This window comes from Pan troglodytes, chromosome 3, assembly GCF_028858775.2.
Source record: "Pan troglodytes isolate AG18354 chromosome 3, NHGRI_mPanTro3-v2.0_pri, whole genome shotgun sequence".
NCBI lineage: Eukaryota > Metazoa > Chordata > Mammalia > Primates > Hominidae > Pan > Pan troglodytes.
Genome location: NC_072401.2, coordinates 170,159,775 through 170,182,324, shown reverse-complemented (window position 1 = coordinate 170,182,324; position 22,550 = coordinate 170,159,775). Strand labels below are relative to the sequence as shown.

At 38.9% G+C, this 22,550-nt stretch overlaps 1 protein-coding gene across 8 annotated transcripts in view; it reads right to left on the bottom strand.

Moving 5' to 3' along the window:
- The window catches only part of PALLD (palladin, cytoskeletal associated protein), a 435,321-nt gene extending 414,812 nt beyond the window's left edge, over positions 1 to 20,509 (bottom strand). For 6 of the 8 annotated variants that reach the window (XM_063809153.1, XM_009448560.5, XM_003310570.6 and 3 more), the window contains exon 1: positions 5,192 to 6,179. In XM_063809153.1, coding sequence (XP_063665223.1) covers positions 5,192 to 6,099 — 908 coding nt within the window. In that variant the 5' untranslated portion in view covers positions 6,100 to 6,179. Of the gene's footprint in view, positions 1 to 5,191; positions 6,182 to 20,366 lie in introns of those variants that run through there. The other 2 variants (XM_063809156.1, XM_063809157.1) reach the window with 1 other exon arrangement.
- Positions 20,510 to 22,550: the final 2,041 nt, after the last annotated feature.

The following is a 22,550-nucleotide window of genomic DNA, read 5'->3' as shown; positions in this document are numbered from 1 at the left end:
GTCGTTTTTGAGGAGATGGAAATTTTTACTGACAGAGTTGCATAGATTTGATATGGCTAATCCTCTTGTTTTGGCTTTTGATGATGATCAAAGTCTTGCTGATGTAAACTAATTGGAGGCATTGGACATGCTGTGTTTCCATTATAAAAAGAAATAATTGTATTAATTTTAATTATATATAGTAAATAAAACTTTACAGGGCTAACAATGATGACCTAGTAGGTATCTTATGAGTAGATATGAGTAATTGTATTTAGACTATTAAAGCACATTACTGGATTCCACTTTTACACAATAAGTGGGTGTTTAAAAGTTTTTTTTTTGACGTATGTACACATTTACCTTATATTGATAATATAAAGATGTGTTTGGACTACTTGTAGATAAAACAGGAATGCTTTGTTTTATTTGTAGTTATTTTCTGAATAATAACTTTATTTGTAGTAATTTGATGGAGAATAACATAGTTTCTTCCCATGTCCCAGTCCCTGTGTCTTGATCCTGCTTCCTGCTGCCATGTTTTCCTGTGGTGCATTCCCTGTGCGTCAGCCTGGACTTTTCCAATGGCCAATTGCCAAGCTCCTTGGCACCACACTTCACTCACCTCCCACTACAGCTGCCAACTACCCAACACTGAATGTTTCTACACTAACTATACCCACCTTAAAAAATATTTTCTGTTGATTGACCATGATTAACTTAATACAAGAAAAGGGAAGGATACCCATGAAGGGATTTGTTTTCTTTTTCCATAGAGAAAGATACTGGAAATTGCCAGGCTACCATTTTCTTTGAAGATATTTGGAATATGAATTCCAAGCATAGATTTTTAAAGGTGGCAATTCCACTATCTCCATTTCTGGAGGCTTTCAGTAAGCTATGCATAACTTCTAACTCCACAGTGACAGTGGCTAAGTCTTCTCATTAACAACTGCAGCATGGGATCAAGAATCATAAGAGCTGAGTTATACTCCAGTCTCCATGACTAATGAATGATTTTTGTATTACTAGGCACATCATTTCACAGTTTTTGATCCCAGTCTCCTTACATTTAAATGGTTTAAAACATACAGTTGATAAAATATTTTTAAAGGTATAAATACCTTTAAAATAAATAAATAATACCTTTAAAAATAAATAAATAACTTTAAAAATATAAGGCCTCCTTTTTATAATACCAGAGGTAATTTTGAACTAAAATTCTTCACAAATTTTTTACTAACTCACAAAGTCAAGAGTGGAGAGAACAGGGGAGGTGAATGATGTCAGGGAACGGGTCTTTGTGCTGTTTGGAAGGAGTATATGAGAATATGGGACATTTGAGCATAAGCAGAGAAAAAATGAATTCTGACTTGATTTCATTTAATGTAGTAATTCAAATTGTTAATATAATTTGCATATCATGTGAATACTACCTCAATTGTATATAACTTCCTTTTTTATGCATAGGGTTTTCTTCTATCAGCTCTTCTTTCTCTTGTTGAGATTTTGTTGGATATGCAAGAATAAAGGAGGAAAATATATTTTCAGTCCTGTTTGTAGTCATAAGTGGTGTTCACACAGTGTGAGAGGGTGAAGTGACTGCATGTGAAGTACAAATGCCTTGCCTTGAAGTGACTGGCCTGGTTTTACCCTGTTGTTTCTGTTACTTCTTCCCTGAGTGGGGGCTACTTTATCCACATTTGTAAGGTTCATCATGCCAGCTTTCAAAAGCAAACAATCTCTGTTGTTTAATCTAAGCTCCAGCCAGCTGCTTAGTAGCCCAGGCATGTTAACCTAGCAATTGGTTTCCCTAATCTGGACCCAGTTGAGTCACTAAGATTCTGCTCTGTTCTTTTGTCTTTCTGGAGCTATGGTCCTAACTTTCACTTGCTTAAACTCTTGCAAGGTAAAGGTTTCCCCCCGTGTTCCAGCTCCTGTATCTTGATCCTGCTGTCTGCTGCCATGTTTTCCTGTGACGCATTCCCTATAAGTCAGCCTGGACCTTTGCACTGGCCAACCGCCAAGCTTCTTGGCACCATACCTCACTCACCTCCCAGTACAGCTGCCAACTACCCAACACTGAGGAGCGTCTCTGCTCTCACCAACCAGTGTCTCTTGGGCTTCTGCTTATGGCTTGCTTTAGATTCTCCTGACATCTCCTTGCCTCTCCACATGTCTGTCAACTGCTTCCGTGACCTCAGGACATGGCCTGCCAATCAATAGGTCTGCCTAAGCTCCAGGTCCTAGGTCCTCTGGACTGACACAGTCTGAGTCAGGTGCTAAAATGCCCCATTGCAGGAAATCTTTAATAAAGGTTTTCTTCCTGATAGAAAATTTCCTTCAAAGATTTTCTCTTATGACTGTCATATGTCTCATGTGGTCAAAAGAGCTCAATGTTCTTAGGCATCTGGTGCACTTACAAATACATGACAAGGAGGATCAAGATCTTTGGAACAGAAATTTAAAAAATCCAATGCACATCTATGCTCTCCCTCTCAAACAGAAACAGCCTCCAAACCCAAAAAACTCTATAGGATACAAACATGACCAGCTAACTTTCAACAATGGAACATTTTATGAGACTTAATTATTCTAGAAGGGCATAATTTGTCAAGTTTGGACTTTCATAGACTGCAGAATAAGAGAAAACTAGTTAATAATACTGCAGATACTAACTAAATTAAATTTTAGTTCTGCTACCCCCAAAGAGGCAGAAGTGTGAATTTGATGACCCCTAGAATCACCAAATGGTTAAGTGAATTTTAATACAGTAATTATGGTCTGTTCACCTGAATTAATCCTTCAATGCTAAATGGACTGCTTTCTGTCATTTTTTAAAGGTTGTAGTATACTTCAAGGGTTATTTTGGAAGTAAATGTAGGTGGAACCATATGTAGTTTGAAAACCTGTGGAACTGTTTTGAGTGACATGAGAATGAATGTCTAATGAAAATTATTTATTTGCAAGATTGATAGGTTAAAAAATCTAAATAGAATCTGAAACATTCATTTCTGTCAAAGGTAAAATGTAAGAATCAAATTCTTCGTGTATATAAATCTGTATAAATAATCTACATAAATAACATATAAATGCAGAATTTAGAACGACATATTTAATTAAATGAACACATGAAAAAGTTTTTTACTGCCCCCTGCTGTCAGTTTCTTAAAGAATTATAGTAAAATTACTGTAAAGCTGACTCAAAGTGAATTAGTTGAACAAATTGGTCAGGGGAAAAAAATCGCCCACCTCTAATCACACCACTTTTCAGCCAGTAATGCTAATTTTTACTTCATGTGTGTGCACAATGAGGTCAGATTAAGAAACCAACACTAGCAAAGCTTGTGTTAGTGAGCAAAGGATCAGAGATACAGGGAAGTTTGTGATCTGTGAAATGCTATTAATAAGAAAGTACCAGTGTTTCAATTCAATCTTTAGCCAGTGATATCTACTTTACCATTTTTTTCCAAATCAAATAATTTTGAGTTAACTTAATTTTTTTTCTTTTTTTGAGACAGAGTCTCGCTCTGTCACCCAGGCTGGAGTGGAGTACAGTGATATGATCTTGGCTCACTGCAACCTCTGCCTCCCAGGTTCAAGTGATTCTTGTGCCTCAGCCTCTTGAGTAGCTGGAATTACAGGCACTCACCTCCATGCCCAGCTAATTTTTTGTATTTTTAGTAGACAGGGGGTTTCACCATGTTGGCCAGGCTTGTCTCGAACTCCTGGCCTTAGGTGATCTACCCACCTCGATCTCCCAAAGTGCTGGAATTACAGGCATGAGCCACTGTGCCTGGCCCTTGAGTTAACTTTTTAAATATTTATGTAATTTAGGTAAAGCACTCTGCATGAATAAAAGCAAAACTTCCCAGATAAATGAATATTCATTATTTTTGTAGTATAATCCTGACTTGTTATTTTCATTTTGCCATATAAAATTAAGAAATGAGAAATAATAAAGATAATAGGTAACACTACTGCAGCAGTTACTAGCTGCAAGATACTGCTTTAATTTTCCCCATGTATTATTTAATCATAAAACAGAATAATGTAGGTATCATTATACTTCCCATTTCACAGATGAAGAAACTGAGTCACAGAGGGGTAGAGTAACTTGGGCAATGGAATCATGACTGGAAACCCTGCAAGGGGACTCCAGGATCTCTTTCCCCTTAACATTTTTGCACAGGGGAAGGTATAAACTCTACAATGAAGTCAGAAGAATGTATAGAAATTCTAATGAACATGGTGGTATGAGTGCCTATTAACTCTAAGTGCATACTCCCTTCACTGTTATTTCTTGCTGTCTCCATGCTCTAGTGGCCAGAGCCTGTGTAGGAATAACGGGCAGACCTGCGGAGCTCCTGACTTGATTTATCTTTCTTTCTTAGGAAAGTTCTGCCTTCCTTCTTTGCATCACATTGAAGGGGTGTGTGTGTGTTTATGTTACTGAATACGTGCCTATTTAGTCCATGCCTGAGACTAGATTATCCATTTGGGGGATAATTTTTGTTTGGTTTTTGTTTCTTGTATATGAGAATCTTTTTTTTTTTTCTTTCCAACTTTTACATTTGGGGATACGTGTGCAGGTTTGTTACATGGGTAAATTACATGTTGCAGGGCTTTGGCATACAGATTATTTTGTCACCCAGGTAATGAGATTAGTACCTGATAGGTAGTTTTTTGATCCTCAGGCTTCTCCTACTCTCCCCCCTCAAGTGGGCCTCGGTGTTTATTGTTCCCTTTAATGCGTTGTTGGGGGCTAATCTGAAGGTTGGCCTCTACACACTTGTGCCTTTCACTTCTAGATAGCAGCTAGTTTTAGCCATGCTTTCAACCGTCTTTAGCAACTCATATTCAAATATACACACACTTTTCACAGTACTTCGAGTAAATCAGTTTCACATCTTAAGTGTGCCTATTTGTTACTAGTTCCACCATCTTAGAGAACAAACTGTTTCCACTGCTCTTTGCCTTCTCAAGTCCTTTGCCTTCCTTCCTTAGCACAAAGGGTGCATGACCACAGATATATCAGGCCAGGGACAACTAGGACAACTCATAGTGGCGATTCTGGGCTGCTTCTCTCCTTGCAAGTACTCTACCTCAGTCTCCAGAGGGCTAATGACAAAGGAAATCTTTCTTCCTCCCATATTAAAGTAACACCAAAGTCAACAAGATCATTTGCTATGCATAATACAAAAATTCATACCTGACTCGAGGAGTGGGGTTTCCAGTGACTCTACACTCCAGATAAACTCGGCTCCCTTCTGCTACTTCTTGGCTCCTCAGCTTTTGGATGAATCGAGGTGCAGCTGGGAAGTGGAGGGCGCTGTGGGGCTGGGGGTGAGACTTGCGGTTGTGTGGCACTGCCAAGTCCTGGTTGTCCTGGTAGCAGTGCCTGGCCCCAGGGGACTTGACCTCTCTTTCCATCTCCCCTTGGTCTTCCGTAGGGCTCTGGCTGGCTGAGGCACTCAGCAGGGCTGACGGCTGATTTTTAGGAGACAGGTACCCACTGTCTGGTGACGAGGACTCCCCATTTGGGCTTCTGTTTCTTGGCTTTGCGGCTTTAAATATGGATGTCAGCTCCTCAATTAAATTAGCCGCCTTGTCACACAGCTGGCTCTGGGGGCCACCGTTTCTTTGATGTGGCGTTTTGGGCTTTACGTTTGTGCTGGGAGTTTTTGCACCACGCTTTTCAGCCTTTCGGAGGCTCCGGATGTAGCTGGGCCTGGTGAGCAGTGGTGACATGGCAGGTTTCCTCTTTGAAACAGGTGAAGAGATACTCTTAGTTTGTTTCTCTGCCAGAGGCTGGACAGGTGTTGACCTGTTATCCTGAGGTCTCCTCGAGGCGTGTTCACCCAATTTGGTCTCCTTATGGGAAGGATGTTCACAGAGGCTTGCAGGAGAAGTACTGAAAATCTGCGAGATCTCCTTTTCCGAGTCAAAATCTTCTGTTTCGGAGTCGGCTATGGCTCTCCGGGCCAGGTCAAGACTCTTGTTTATCTCTTCCTGGCTGAGGAAAGCAGAAAGGCCCGGGAAGAAGTCAGTATTCTTGCTTTCTTCCTGCATGTCTGAGAGGGAGTCATAGAAGGACTCACGGGAGGAGGTGCCTGACATATTTGAACGGTCTTCATGCACTCTGTGTCTGCTTTCAGTAGGAAGGCCACAGGCACTGGAAACTGTTTTCTGAAACGGTGTTCTGAAAGACAGCATAGAATGTCATTAGTAGCAATGATTTTTTCCCCATTTTAATCATAAAACTTGTAAGTCACAAATTGGGAGAAACATTAAAGTGAATGAATATAAGTTTTCTTTATTTTACAAGTTGGAAGAAATATCAGTATACTTGTGTTGATCATTTTATGATTTTAATACATGCCCTGTGAGTGCTATCAAATATCTCACTAGGCAGTATTAAATCATTCAAAAAGATGATGTGTGCAGTAGGCACTATTAGTAGGACAGGGCTCACAGTCAGCCCCCCGCCCACCTTACTCAAACTCTAATTTGATTAATGTAATGAGATCAATAGAATATTGATATTTTTAGTAAATCTGACTCTGATTATCCAACCCTAAACCACAAAATGCATTTTAAGGATTCCAATTTTCATTTATTTATAGTTTTCAGTGAAATCTTTGAAACTTTATTGTCTCCAGTTATGTTCATTCATATTCATTCACTCAACAGTCCAACAGACGGTAATAATCACTTATTAAATTTCAGGTGCTGGAAGTACAGCTGTGCTGTATGCCAGGGATGGGCAAACTTTTCTGGAAAGGGCCAGATGGTAGATACTCTTGACTTTGTGAGCTGTTCAGCCTCTATTATAATTACTTAACTCTGCATGAGCATGAAACCAGCCATAGATGATGGAAATGAATGAGCATGACTGTGTGCCAATAAAACTTTATGGACACTCATATTTGAATTTTATATCATTTTAATGTGTTAAAACTATTATTATTTTCATATTTAATTTTTAAAGAATAGTTTTAAAATGAGAAAAACATTCTTAGTTTGCAGGGCATACAAAAAGGGTCGGGTTGGATTTGGCTCAGGGACTGAAACTTGCTGACCCTTCATCCAGACTTACAGCACAGTTATCATGTTCAAGGAGTTAAAAGTCATGGGAGGTAGTAAAGTGGAGGAGATAGAGAAGATATTAAACAAATAATATGTTAATAATATAAAATTTTGATAAGGCTTTTAAGGAAAGTGAGAAAAACCTGGGGGCTATGAGAGTCTAATCTAATCTTAAAGGGCATGAGATAACTAGAGGCCTGGCATAGAGTACTTACATGGGAATATCAGCAGAATTAAATAAAAGGTGTTCCATTATCTGTAAACTATTACAGCTTTAAATTCCACTGACATTTTGAACTATATATTGTGAGGCAATGACTCCTTGTTACTCTAAGTGTGCCATTCTTTTGCTATATATTGTTCATAGAATACTGAGAGGGAAGATCTAGAAAACATCAGCGGTGATGTCTGCCACAAGACTGAGTCTAGGAGTGAATAATGGAAGCTTCCTGGATGTGGTGAACCTCAACTTTCTACCTTGTGTCAGTCAGGAGTAAACTTGGTGGGACATTCCCCAGAAATGGTGTGTCTTCAGAGGACTGAATTGAGTTGCTTGTGTAGAAGTATCTTCCCATCTAAGAAAATCTCTAATTTCAAAATACATTATGCAAGAGTCGAGGGGGTTGTAGAAATCCAGCTCAAGAGCCTACTGCTCCACTGGATGCAGTGAGTCATAGACCTGCTGTTTAACAGAGGGTAGTTAATCAGAGATCCTGAAACTCAATGTTAACATACCCCATCTTCTTAAGTGGAATACTGTACTTTTGTCTTACATGTCTTCTCAGAAAGATAGTTACTTTTTTTGTGCCTGAATTATTAGATTCACCACATGCTAGCCCTACTCTATCTACTGAACCATATTTCGCACTCTTCTTCAAGTAAATCCTTAATCCTTCAGAGGGTGTCATCATTCTCCCTGACTTTACTAACCCAAATATCACTCTAATTCCTTTGTCCTGTCTGTGCTGCGGGATAGAAACATCCTGACTGGTCTCCAGTTATTCAGATATGGCTCATATATGAGGAACAATTATATTCAGTATATTTTTAATACTTGAATGTATTTTCTTCATGAGAAACAGGCAGTTAAAGTATGATTTTGAAAAGGCAAAGGCATAGTAATATATAAAAATCAAATAACACGTATTTGAGCTTTTATTTAACAATTGAAAAAATCAGTAATATATTACAATTATTTCAAAGGAGACGCTGAAGATGAGACACATGTAGGCAATCAGGCATGCTGATATGAAGTTGGTAATAGACTTGAAACGGGTTAATATCTATAGAGCAATAAAATACAATGTTTGGAATCATAAGAGTGGAAAACTATAGCATTTCTACTAGAAAAAAAGTCATTTGTATATCTATGCACCAGTATAATTTGCATTGTTTTTAGATTTTTCCAACTTACAGAGTTGTAAAATTGTAAAGACAATAAAAGGCATAGACCCCTGTGGAATTAGATGACCCTGGAAGGTCCACCAGAGCCAATCCAGCAATGGTATTGGGTGTCCATTGCAAGGACACCCAGTACCATTTTGTATATTTCAAAACGTTTTATAGTTTGTCCTACCAAGGCAGCCTGGTTTCTCTCAGTAATGAGCTCTGAAGTACAATTGGCCCCTCAGTCAGCACACATGGTAGATAACTTTAGGGGAAGCCAGGATCAGGATCAACTCTTACAAGGTGTGGGGAGATGAGCCATTAGGTAACATGGATCCAGAAGGGACATGAAGGTGGAGAGGGGGAGACTCGGGGGCTGAAAGTAGGTTTGTGTACCAAAGGCACAACAGACTATATTTTCATTTATTGCATTTCTTGTAAAATTTATTTTTCTTTGAAAGAAAGCTACTGTGTTTTTTATTTATTATTTATTTATTTATTATGGCCTGAGAGAAATTCAGTTTTTGTGTTGAAATCAGTGCTAAAGGTAAGATTGAAAAACATTTTGTGTCAACCAAACCTGTGGTAGATTAAGCTGAAAATCCAAGGAAATAATTGCAACAAAACCTTTGATTCTTGACATGATGAAATTGTGAAGCCTAAGCTGGGATAGATGTACTACATGGACCAGAATTACCCATTCAAAGTGTATTTATGGACTATCTACCACATGCCTGGTAGTGTGCTAGGGACGGGGATATAACCTTGAAAAAGAGAAGGTTTTTGCCCTCATGGAACTTAATACAAATTACAACTAAATAATAAGCTTATATAATTGAGTATGTCTTTTTTAAATTGTATTTTATTTTTTAAATGGACAAATAATAATTGTACATAATCATGGGGTACCTAGTGATGTTTCAATGCATACAATTTATAGTGATCAGATCAGGGCAACTAGCATATTCATCTCTAACATTTATGATTTCTTTGTGTTGGGAACATTCAACATCTTCCTTCTAGCCATTTGAAACTATAGAGTATGTTATTGTTAGCTATAGTCATCCTGCAGTGGTATAGAAAAACAAAGTGCTGTGATAGCACCTAGAAGCAACAGCAAGGTCAGGATCAGGAAACCTTTGTGAAAGAGAGAAAGCTGAAAGAATGATGTGTGAGGGATGAGGAAGAGCGGGGAGGTGAAGAGGATACTGGCAAATATGTATTCTAAGACTTGGATCCCAGAGAGCACATGGCAGACTCAGGTAACTCCACTAAGCATTTCAGCTAAACAGAAATCTATCTGGAGATGGGAAAATAACCAGAGATAAGGCTAGAAAGCAGGAGTTAGGTCAGAGAGGGCCTGGAGCCATGCAGAGAACTTGCATTTTATGTTATGGGTAGTCAGTAGGCAAGGAAGAGTGTTAAGTCCTTGAGAAACATCACCAGACTTACATTTTTGAGAGATAACTGATTGCAGTCTGGATCGGGGACAGAGGTAGGGAAAGAGGAAGACAAGACTGACAGTAGGGCGGTCCGTGAGAAGGCTTGTGCAGTAATCCAGGGGGTGCGCACATTTATCATGGTTTCACGTTTGGTGTTGCCGTCATCTGGACGTCTTCATTTTGGAGAATTCCTCATATTCTGAGGCTCAGTGAGAAACTGAACTCACTTGTAATGGGATGTGAAATCTCCAAGTATTTTCTTTCCCAGCCCCTTGGAGACTGGGCACAAGTCTTGGCGCTTGGCCTAGACAGCGATTAGATGTGTCCTTCTTGGACTCTGAAGTGAGAGCTGGTGATTCAGGGAAGCAGTGGGTCCAGGGTCCATAAGATAGATGATAGAAAGGAAAGAACTTGGTAATTGATTAAAGGCAGAGGTGATGCAGAGGCAGGATTACAGGTTTCTCACCTCAACAACCAGATGACTGGTACCATTAACTTACATGCTACCAGTGGAGGAACAAGTTGTTTTATTTTTTTTTTTTAAGCTTGATTTTGATTTGAGCCTTTTGCAGTTGAGGGACCTTTGGTAACTCTGGTGTTGATGTCTAGGAGATTTGAGATGCTGATCTAGAGACCAGGAGACGGGAGAACAGAGCTGGATTGGGGATTATTAGCCTATGGGTGGCACTTTAAGACATGGGAATGCATAAGGTCATCGAGGAAAAAAGAAGGAGAAGATAGAATCCTTCAAATAATCACAGGGAAGCAAGAAAAGCTAGATATCATGGAAACTGGGAAAGAAAATATCTCAGGAAGCAGTACATGGCCTTTCGATTTTAGCAACTTGGGAATATTTAGCACCATTGCAACAGCGCTTTCGGTGTATGCAACAGAAATATAAGCCAGATTGCTACATGGAAGGAAAGGAAAGAAGGAAAGAAAGAAAATATTACAGGTGTGGTGGTTTGTTTTGAAAAGATCATAGAAAGAAGGAGAGACAGAAGGTAGTAGTTGAACAAAAGTATAGACTCTGGTGAGGTTTGTTCATTTTTAGGATAGAGCGCTGTAACATGTTTTATACAAACCAAATTAGGCAGTAAGAAGGGAGAAGCTGAAAATAAATGTAAGAAAGCGGGGATGATTTATATGTCAGCTCTCAAAAGATGTAAGAAGAAATGAGTTATTATAGGACAAACAGAGTATGAGGTGTTCAGCTTCCAGTAGGAAGGCGGCAGTTCTTTCATTGTTAAAGGAGAGAAGTAACAAAGGGTGTATGTGTGTTGGGGCATGGGGGGCAGTAAGAGAGAAAGGGAAAGAGAGAGAAACATGAGATTCTCTGCAAAATTTGTAATAGAAAGAAAGGAGAGTTCCCAAACTGAGACTTCTGTGCATTGGACGTTTATGAGGACAGAAGATGATTTGAAATAGCTGTTGTAGAAAAAGGGGGAAGGAAGTTTCCTAAGAAGGATTTATGGGTAGAGGTGAGGGCCTGGTTGAAGTTAGATGTGATGTATTTATAGTGTCATTAATCTGTGTGATTGTGCAATTCTCTCCACCAGAGCTCAGCCATCCAGGTGAAGGTACAGAGATAGATGATCCCAGTTTGACATGCAGGTAAAATGAGAGGGAAGTGGGCAAGGCCATTGAAAATATGGTCAAGGAAAAGGTGGCCTTTGACATATATGCTGGGTTGGAATTCATGGGTAGGTGTTTGAATGTAGAGATTGTCTTTGTTTTTTTGAACCAATGTCAGAGTTGAGTAGTTGCAACAGAGACTATATGGCACATGAAGTCTAAAATATTTACCTGCACTTTTACAGGAAAAAATTGCCAACCCCTTCTATAAAACATTAGCTACCTAATGAATTCATATAACACATATAAAGGCTATTAATGATCACGATGATTGATAATGATAATGGCTAATAATGGACTGCTTACCCTGCGGTGGGCATTGTGCCCAGAGTCATCATGTAGATTATTTCATTTAAAATCCTCACAGCAGCCTCTGGTTTAGAAAGAAGGAAATGGAGGCAGAAAATCTGAGTGGGAGAACCAAGGTTTAAGCCCAGGGAATAACTCCAGAGCTCATGTTCTATGCACTTTACCATCTTACCATTGTAGTTTTCATAATTGAGAATCCTAAGCAATGTATCAAACTAACAAAACTGTGGATCAGAAATCAGAGTTCTGCTATTAATTCAATTGCTTTTTAGTTCCAAATGAACATAATATGATACATTTTAAAACTTCACAAGGAGCATTATATAACAAAGCTTAGAGCAAACTTCTGAATGATGAAAACATTTTCAATTCTTAATGTAGGGAGTGTTTGCTGGAGGCAGATTATCTCACCTGCTTATTAACTCATATTTTGGTTTTAAAGAGGCACCATCTGACAGGATCCAGTAGTCAGGATTAGGTGTAGCTTTAAAACTGCTTGCACATTGAAAAAGAAAATAATAGTTCTATGGCATATCTGGTTCAGGCTTAATTTGCAACCCAGTTATTGCCGCGGGAACATGCACGTGGCCTAGGGAAAATGCTCATTCAATGAGGATGAACAAGGGCGGTTTCCAAGCGGGCCAAGTTCACTGGAAAATTGTGCTTCAGAGATTTCCATGTCAGTCAGCACTCCAAAATGAAAAGGTCAAAATCAAAAGGAATGAAACACAACCACAAACATCTCCATCATCTGCCTGAGATTTCATGTTTTCTGTCAAACAGTGCTCTTGGTAATTCTATGCCGGTGTGATAGACACAGAAGATGAAATAGACTAAAAAGACCCACTAATACTGCTGTTAATGAGTGAAGAGGAAATGAGGTAAACACCAATGCCATTAAAGTGGTTCTACTTTAGTAAGTAGCATTGAAAGATTTTGAAATTTTGAGGAATAAAGGATTCTTTGGCATCTTTAAATTGTCCTGTCCCCTGCCTCCTCACTTTTCTCAGAAGGAATCTGAATTTCCTAGAAATTCTTCTGTCTTCTTCTTTTTCTCATCCTTGTCTTATCCATCATCTCCAGCTTTAGCAGTTTAGCTTAATTGTCATTTTCCCTAAAACACTCATTAGCCACAGCCTTTTTTTTGTTTTGTTTTTGAGTTGGAGTCTCGCTTTGTCGCCCAGGCTGGAGTGCAGTGGCATGATCTCAGTTCACTGCAAGATCCACCTGCCGGGTTCAAGAGATTCTCCTTCCTCAGTCTCCCAAGTAGCTGGGGCTACAGGTGCCTGCCACCACTCCCAGCTGATTTTTGTATTTTTAGTAGAGACGGGGTTTCACCATATTGGCCAGGCTGGTCTTGAACTCCTGACCTTGTGATCTGCCCACCTTAGCCTCCCAAAATGCTGGGATTACAGGTGTGAGCCACCACGCCTGGCCAACCACAACTGTTTTTTAATTTGCTCGAAGTTGCGTAGCATTATGTTCTTCACCATGAAGGAAATGACTCTTCCTTGGCCTCGCCTATCTTATAGTCATGCTTCCTTTCTTCTACTTCCCTTTCCCGGAATAGTAAGTTGAACATGAAATCAACGGAACAACTGCTTAGTTGTGCAAGAGAAGCTTCAAGGAGGACAAAGATGAGCCAGGCATGGTTATTCTCCTTAAATGATCTTACAATCCAGTAGGAGGGATTAGACAAGAGTAAAAAATAACTCAGTTACAAGGAGGAGCGTGATAATTTCTATTAAAATAGTTTCAACAAATTGCAGTAAGGGATAAAAATGGTAAGAGAGATCATAGGTACAAATTGTGTCACGTCACTCTTTTGGTTTTTATTTTTTTCCTACGATGCTCCCCGGCTGATGAGAAAAGTTCCAAAGCACGATGTGCAGGTTAAACATACCCGTGGACAGCCTGAGCTGATGGAAATGCTCCAGCCTCACCCTCTGTCATCACCAACACACATGCACTCAGGCCTCCCTGGCCCACTCACCATTCCTCAAACACTTCAGATTCTTTCTGGTTTTCACACCTTTGCACTTGCTGCTCCTTTTGCTTAAAATGTGCTTCCTTTCTCTTTTTCTTTTCTTTTCTTTTCTTTTTTTTTTGAGATGGAGTCTCGCTCTGTTGCCCAGGCTGGAGTGCAGTGGCTCCATCTTGGCTCACTGCAACCTCCGCCTCCCAGGTTCACACCATTCTCTTGCCTCAGCCTCCTGAGTAGCTGGGACTACAGGCGCCCACCACCATGCCCGGCTAATTTTTGTATTTTTAGTAGAGACGGGGTTTCCCCTTGTTAGCAGGATGGTCTCGATTTCTTGACCTTGTCATCCACCCGCCTCGGCCTCCCAAAGTGCTGGGATTACAGGCATGAGCCACTGCGTCCAGCCCTCTTTCTGTTTTTCAAACTCCGGTTCATCCTTGAAAACTTTCTTAAATTTTACCACTTTTTGGTGCTTTCTAACAGTTCCCCAATCAATATAATTTGCTTCTTCTTCCAAGCATGTTACTTTGCATTGCGTTTCTCACAGCAGTCATCATATTAAATTACAAGTCTTTGTTTAGAGAATGCTTTCTTCATTCAACTGTGAGCCCCATGGAAGCAGGAGCTGTGACTGGCATCTTTGTATGGCAAATGCTTAGCACACTGTCTGGGTTACAGCAGATGATGGAGAAAAGCTAAGAAATACCGGGTGTTTGAAATGTGGTTTGAGCCCTGGATAGGATTTGACACACATGTGAACAAAGGCACGAGGCAGGAAATGTTCTGATGACTGATTTGCTTTCAGCCTCCCAGAACCTGCTGCGACATTTCTCTGGGACATGCTCTCTTCAGCTAAATGTTATTCTGCTCTTTTGAGTGAGGGTCTCATTCTGTCTCCCGGCCTGGACTGCAATGGCATGATCATAGCTCACTGTAGCCTTGAATTCCTGGGCTCAAGGGATCCTCTTGCCTCATCCTCCTGAGTAGCTAGAACTACATGTGTGCATCGTCAGGCCTGGCTAAATTTTAAAATATATTTTTGTAGAAACGAGGTCTCCCTTTTTTGCCTATGCCAGTCTCAAACTCCTGGACTCAAGGGCCCCTCCTGCCTTGGCCTCCCAAAGTTCTGGGATTACAGATGTGAGCCACTGAGTGCAGCTAAACGTTATTCTGCTCTTAAACTAGGTTTTTCTTCTGTTTTATCAACTGTTACTTGTGTCCCGGGCTCTGTTTTCTGGTAAAAACTTGATAGAGTAATCAGTGCTAAATGTTAGTGTATACATATAACACATAACTGTTTGTGTCTACATATAAAATACACTTTACCTGCTCATTTCGCTAACGCAAAATCAGTCATAGGTCAGACATTGTGTTAAAAAAAAGTATCTATAAAGACGTGGATGTCAATGTTTCTCATTACCCTCAAAGAAAGTTTCTCATGAAAAAATTTGGAACTAGAAAAGCATTTATTCTATTTTCTGGCAATTCTGTTAGACAAAGAATTCTGTAAACTTTGATGACTCTTTCACACGGATACTAGCAAGCTTAGGGTTAAATTTCCAGTCATAGAAATTCAGATGTTTTTAGCTAAAAAAAAATTTATTTTGCTTACTTTTCTCATTGTTTTATTCAGTCAGCATTTATTTATTGAGTGCCTACTATGTGCTAGGCACCTCTTTCATAGGCCAGGGACATAGCTGGAAAGAAGATAGATTCTCTGTCCTAGGGAGTTAAGATTCTAAGAAGAGAAGGGACAAAGGTAGTAAATTGAGAAAACATTTCAAGTTCAAAGCTTTTTATACTTGGTTTGATCTTCTGCATTTTCTTAATTGATTTTGGGCAATTGTACTATGCTTTTATTGCATACAGCCTCAAACTAGCTTTGAAAGTTGTTAGGGTGCAGACATATAAGATAAAATGAAATGCACATTCGCATGTTAATGTTCACATCTACAGACCACTGTTGTTTTGGGGGGCACACCCTTGGCGGGGAGGGTGGTGAAAGTCACAAGAGGAGAACATGCTCAGGTCAATGGTCCTTTAGGTTCCTTCAGAGTGTACCATGGGGGCAGCTGCCGTGTCACCTCATGGCGCTCTGAAGGGAAATTCTCCCAGGTGAATTTCGACGTGTGCCTAATGCCAAACTCTTCATCTTAAGCAAACATTTGGTGAAGCAAAGGTTTGGGAGGGTTGGCAAATATTGTGAGTCATTACAGAATCCTATCGACCTTGAATTGTCAACAGGCAGCTTATATCCTTATAAGTATCTTGGCTTATCCTAAGCAAATATTGCTTTCAAATGTAAATGTCCACGGTGACCTATTTTGTTAACTCCCTGGGCATATCTCATTCTTCTTCTTCTCTTTTCTTTTCTTTTCAATTTTGCCCCTGCTGTAGTAGTGCGATGGTGTGATCATAGCTCACTGCAACCTTGATCTAGTGGGCTCAAAGGATCCTTTTGCTTTAGCTTCCCAAGTAGCTGGGACTACAGGTGCCTGTCACCAAGCCCTGCTAATTCTTTTTTATTTTCTGTAGAGATAGGGTCTCCCTTCATTGCCCAGTCTTGTCTTGAACTCTTGGCCTCAGCAATCCTCCTGCCTCAGGCTCCTGAGTTGCTGGGATTACAGGCACAAGCCACCAGGCCTGGCTATTTCATTCTTTCTTAAGGAATTTTATGTCACTTAATTTATAGATTACTTTTAATTGTAATTTTATGGTTCGCAACTTCTCCCTAAGTTAGTGTCATCTGAATTCTGTTAGATTCATGGTATACTATAAAATATAGAACATATAAACAAGTTTTCATTGGTATGTATATTACACATTTGACATAAGTAATTTTATGAATCTTATCTTGGCATGACTATCCTAATATTGGGCAAAACATTTATTTTTTAGATCCTGAATATGTATTATAGGCATAAATGTATATGGTTCACATTCATATATGAATATACAAATGATAGAAAAAATAGACAAATTTAAAAATTATGACTACCATTTGCCTTTAAAGTTGCTGACTTTTGGGGATAGATTACCTGAAAGCCAGCTCTATGATATTTGGGAGAATCCTCTATGTTGTCAGTTAAGAAATATTTATAGGGGGCTGGGCATGGTGGCTCACATCTGTACTCCCAGCACTTTTGGAGGCTGAGGCAGGAAGATCGCTTGAGCCCAGGAGTTCAATACCAGCCTGGGCAACATAGTTAGATTTCATCTCTACAAAAATACAGAAAAAAACCCAAAAACTTAGCTGAGTGTGGTGGTGTGTGCCTGTAGTCCCAGCTACTCCAGAGGCTGAGGTGGGAGGATTGTCTGAGTCCAAGAGTTCTAGGCTGCAGTGAGCGATGATCAGGTCACTGCATTCCAGCTTGGGCAAAAGAGTGAGACCCTGACTCAAAAAACAAACAAACAAGACTTATGGGACCACCCCCTGGCATGATCCCCATGAATCAAGGCACTATTGACTGTTGAAATTAAAACAGATTTCTTTGACATGGAGGAACTTGGGGAAGACAAGGAATATACATGAGAAAGAGCAGAGTCTAGTAAGTAGAAAGAATTCAGTGACAATGCAAGTTGTTCCTACATAACAGCTTGGAAGTTACCTGCTTTCAAAAGTGAACAGTTTGATCCTCAGAACAATCCATGTAGTAGATGTTATTTTTCTATTTTATTGTTTGTATTACCCACAACTGCAGCAGAAAAAGTTTCAATTATTTGGCCCAACCTGAGCCATCAGAAAGTGGCAGACTCAGGGTCGAAGCCTGCATTTAACTGCAAAGTTTTCTTCTCTCATTGGAGATATTATAGGAAATTACTTAAAAAATTTAGATAAGGGGAAAACTTTTGAAGTCTGTGAAATACTTTTAGAGTCGATGAAGAACTGCTACAATTTTGAAAGAAAAAGTCTGATGTTAGAAAAACATTGACAGGCAGTAAGGATCACTTAATACCATGTACCACATTCAGCAGATTCTTTAGAGAGTCCAGGTGGAATAGCTAAATTCCCATAGTCATTTAAAAATGTATATATAGATAGGAATAAATATATGAAAATGGTTGGAATAACATACACCAAACAATCAACACTGACCTCTGGTGGGGGATTTAGGCAGGGGTAAGAGTTGAAAGGTGGGACATTCAGGGGGATCTTTTGTTGCTTATTTTGTAATTTTTGAAAAAAGTTATAAGTGACTTTTAATTTTAGGTTTAGCAGTTTTATTTATTTTCATATTTAAGCAATTACTAAAAAAGTAATGCAAACTATTGATACAAATATTAGATATTGAAATATCTTTTAATAAAACCTAAACTATGAAAACCAAAGTTAGAAAAGTTTTAACACTTAATTTTCATGCTTCAGAATCACAGGCAACCCCCCTAGACTAAATCAATAAAGTCCCTCCCTTCCTCCCTCCCTCTCTCCCTCCCTTCTGCCTCCCTTCCCCCTTCTTCCATGTCTCCCTCCCTTCCTCCCTCCCATCCTCCCTCCCTTCTCCCTTCCTTCTTCCCTGTCTGCCTTTCTTTCTTCCTTCCTTTTTTTTTTTTTTTTTTTTGCTACAAAGTGTCCTTTAGGGCAAAAGTCAAACATGAAAATTTTATGAAATTTTATGTTTGATGCAGAAAATGCACTACAACTTTATAATTTATTTCTTAATAAATACACATGGATTATTTTCCTTTCTAATTATTAAATTATCAATGCAGGAAGATGTATTTATCCTACAGTTTTAAATATCTCTTTAAACAGCTTATTTAATCTCAATTTCAAGGACATAATCTAATAGCTCATTTAATGCAGAAACAGCCAAATAAGATACTTTACAGAGTTTTTGAAGTTATCCCATGTCCTCTTCATCTTATCAACTTTATTCACCATACTGAGTCCATTGCAAATATTTAGATTTTACTTCTGAATCATCCATTTCCATTACCATTATCCAATTCAGGGCTTTATTCTTCTCACTTAAATTCAAAACCTATTTACCAAATTTGCTTCTATATTCTCTAATATGATTTAACAGTTAGAAATTTTAGTCGAAGATACTTTGTTCAATCTTTGTTTTCTTTGCTGTAATTTCACCAGGACACAGTCATTAACTCTAGATGGCCTGAATTTCTAACTGGAGCTCAGTAATTGCAATACCCTTTGACAGCCTCCACACACATATTGTTTAAGAAGTGGAGCTCTTGTCTGGGCCTTGCAGATTCCACTTGGTATCTCTTAAAGAACTTGTCAGATTTATTTTTAAACCTGAATAATGATTGCCCTCTACATTTTTAAAAAATGAGGTAAGGAGGTCAAAGTGATTGTACTTGTCCAGTGCAATCCAGATTCTCATTCTATTGTGAAATATGCTATAAGGCCAGTTTTAATATTCAGCTCTAGCAATAACACAGAGAAACCCAGAGGAAGAGCTGACACAGAACCCCTGGGATACAGACCCTAATCCATACCAGATTCTAGGATGCCAGAGGACTAATTTATATTCTAGGAATGTGTAATCATGTATTTACAGGGCAGTTAGTGGCCAGATAAACCTCATTGGCCTTTTCTGCTGTTAGCCATAACTTGTCAAAAAGACTTTGATTTTAAAAATCTGAAAAAAAAATCTGAATAATTGAGGTGAGTATTCAAGTTCTTTCTGTGAGAAAAAACATTGGAAGGCACCTTTATCATGCAATGAGGATTTAATTTCTGCATATATGTGATTGAATAGATTTGGAATAGTTTTATATTGCCAAGAAATGGCTTTATATGTCACCACATTATTCATACTAGAAGGCAATTAGTATTTTTAGCAAATGTTAATAAGTAATATGAGCCTAAAATCATTTTATGTCAACCTCCTATATTGGATTCAAGACAATTTCATGTGCAACTTAAAACAACAAGATAAAAATTATTCTGTGACGTTTAAATTTGACTGGACTCGAGATTGCACTGTGGTTTCCCTTAGTAAGCGTTATCTTATTAAAAATATGTATGTAAATTGTATGCCTGAATATAATTTAGAATACCTGCTGTTACTATCCCAACTCATTTAATTATGTCCAGTGAGTTACTTTTAGAATCTTTTGAAAGTGTAATTAACAATTTATAATGTTACTGAAATCTAAGGTCTATCACTTTAAGCCATCATCACTTATCTAGCTTAAATATGGGTGAGGGTCTGGAATGCTGCGTTTTCCTTTTCTGTGAAACATAACACATACACGATCTTGACAAAAGCTGGCTCCATAAATACATTTAATCCTTTTGGAATTGATAGCACCATCTTAGCATGCTTAAGCTTATAACAGAAAGTGTAATTCTCTGACAGCAAAGGCAGAGATGAAGTGGGCAGGCAAATCTTACGTATTATCTGTTTTTGGCAAAACCGTAACATTCTCATTACGTTTCCTCTCCAAGCAAAAGAATAATTAAGGTATCTTGTAAATAGTATCATATCTTCAGAAAAACTTTTGTATTTTTAGTTTTTTTTTTTAAGTCCTTAAAATGTTGCCCTACTAGTTAGTAGATTAAGATACACCTTACAGACCTTTTCAATGCTTGGTCAGTTTGAAGACTCCAGAGAGGTGATGAATTTCAGATGAGCATTTCTTCTTTTCTGGGAGAATGGAGGTTGTGGCCTTGCCTATTCATTAGAGACTGCCTGGTCCGTGGTCACTTTGAGGCAACTGTGGCCTCAGACTCTCATCTGTCCTCTTACTCCACTCAGCTATATTTGGTAACTGAGCTCATGTTTCAGCAGACTGCCATGATCAGGAATTCCAGCAGCGGGCTGGGAAGCACCCCCAGGACTGAGGGCTGGGTTCTTAGAAATAAAGCCACTTAACATAGAAGGAACTATATTTATGGATCTGATAAACGTAGGATTTAAACACATTCTTCTATACTTTGGACTTGTAGCTGGAAATCACCACCTGGACCTTTAACATGTTCTTAATCAATTTAAAGTACAGTATGTGACTCCAAGTAGAGAAAGTGATAATCCAAATGGAAGCTCTTCTTACTATGATCTTCTGTTCTGTGCATTTAAATTTTGGTCATGTGCTAGATTATCCTAAAATAGTAAATTCAGTAACTGAAAATTTAGCCACCTGTCAAATTGAGTGGAAAGTCCCATTGTTCTCTTATTTCATATTGCTAATTAAAAATTGATATATGACTATGGTATGTATTAAAGGCCTTGTCTATAATAGTATTAAATAAGTATGAACACACAGGGACAGGATCTTATCCACATTGCAACATTGAGTTCTTAGCTCAATGCCTAGGACATCATGAGCATCTCGTAAATATTTGTTAAAGAAATAAATGAATGTTGAATGAATAATATTCAGGAAAAGTATCAACCCTCTTACAGTTGCAAAAATGTTTCACAATCATTTAATATTTTGATCTTTCAAATGACAGATATAGCAAGAGTTTAATATTTTGATCTTTTAAATAACAAACATAGACAGCAAGAAGAGAAAGCTTTTCTGTTTAAAGGTCAGGCAGCAGAGTCAAATACAAGGGGCTAAAAAAGAGCAACACAAAAGCTCCCAGTTAACTTGGAAATGGGGTGCTGAGTCTTCCTTTGTCTGGATAAGACCATCACATTTGATTCAGTTTAATATCTAAATATTTTTTCTTTTCTGATGGTAGAAAATTTGTGAAGGTCTGCTATTGTATTTTCTTTATAGGCCAAACTGGTCCTTTAGAAATGGTCCTTTCTGTGACTGGATACTTCTGTGGGTCATTTCATCTATTATATTAATTAAGAAGTGATTTTAAAATTTATACTTACGGCTGGGCGTGGTGGCTTATGCCTGTAATCCCAGCACTTTGGGAGGCCGAGGTGGGTGGATCACGAGGTCAGGAGATCGAGACCATCCTGGCTAACACGGTGAAACCCCCTCTCTACTAAAAATACAAAAAATTAGCTGGGCGTGGTGGCGGGTGCCTGTAGTCCCAGCCACTTGGGAGGCTGAGGCAGGAGAATGGTGTGAACCCGGGAGGCGGAGCTTGCAGTGAGCCGAGATCCCATCACTGCACTCCAGCCTGGGTGACAGAGCGAGACTCCTTCTTAACAAAAAAAAAATACAAAATAAAAAAATAAAATTTATACTTACCAGGAAATACAACTCTGATTGATTGTCTTAGTTTGTGTCATTATAACAAAATGCCACAGACTGGGTAATTTACAAAGAACAGAAATTGATTTCTCATAGTTCTGGAGGCTGGGAAGTCTAAGATCAAGGTGCCAGCAGGTTTGTTGTCTGGTGAAGTTCCTGTCTCTGCTTCCACAGTGATGCCTTAAGCACTGTGTCCTCACATGGCAGAAGGTGGAAGGGCAAGAGGGGGTCAAACTTCCTCCATCAAGCCCTAAGGGCATCAAATCCCATTCATGAGGAGTCCTCCTGAATCACCTTCTAAACGTTACACCTCCTGATACTGTTGCATAGGGGATTAGGAATCAACAAAAATTTTGAAGGGGACAAAAACCTTCAAACCATAGCATTGCTTAAACACATATTTCTATCTGCTTTTTCCTAAAACCATAAGATAATAGTAAAAACTGAAAAGGGCAGAAATTGGGAGGGAAGACAATAGAAGATATCAGAAATGAACAAAATTGATGGAAAGAGATAAATATAAGTATGCATGTAACTAAATTACAAAGCTTAAATGCCTGCAGGAGGAGATGCAGAAAAGAAGCAAGTGATTCACCCCATGG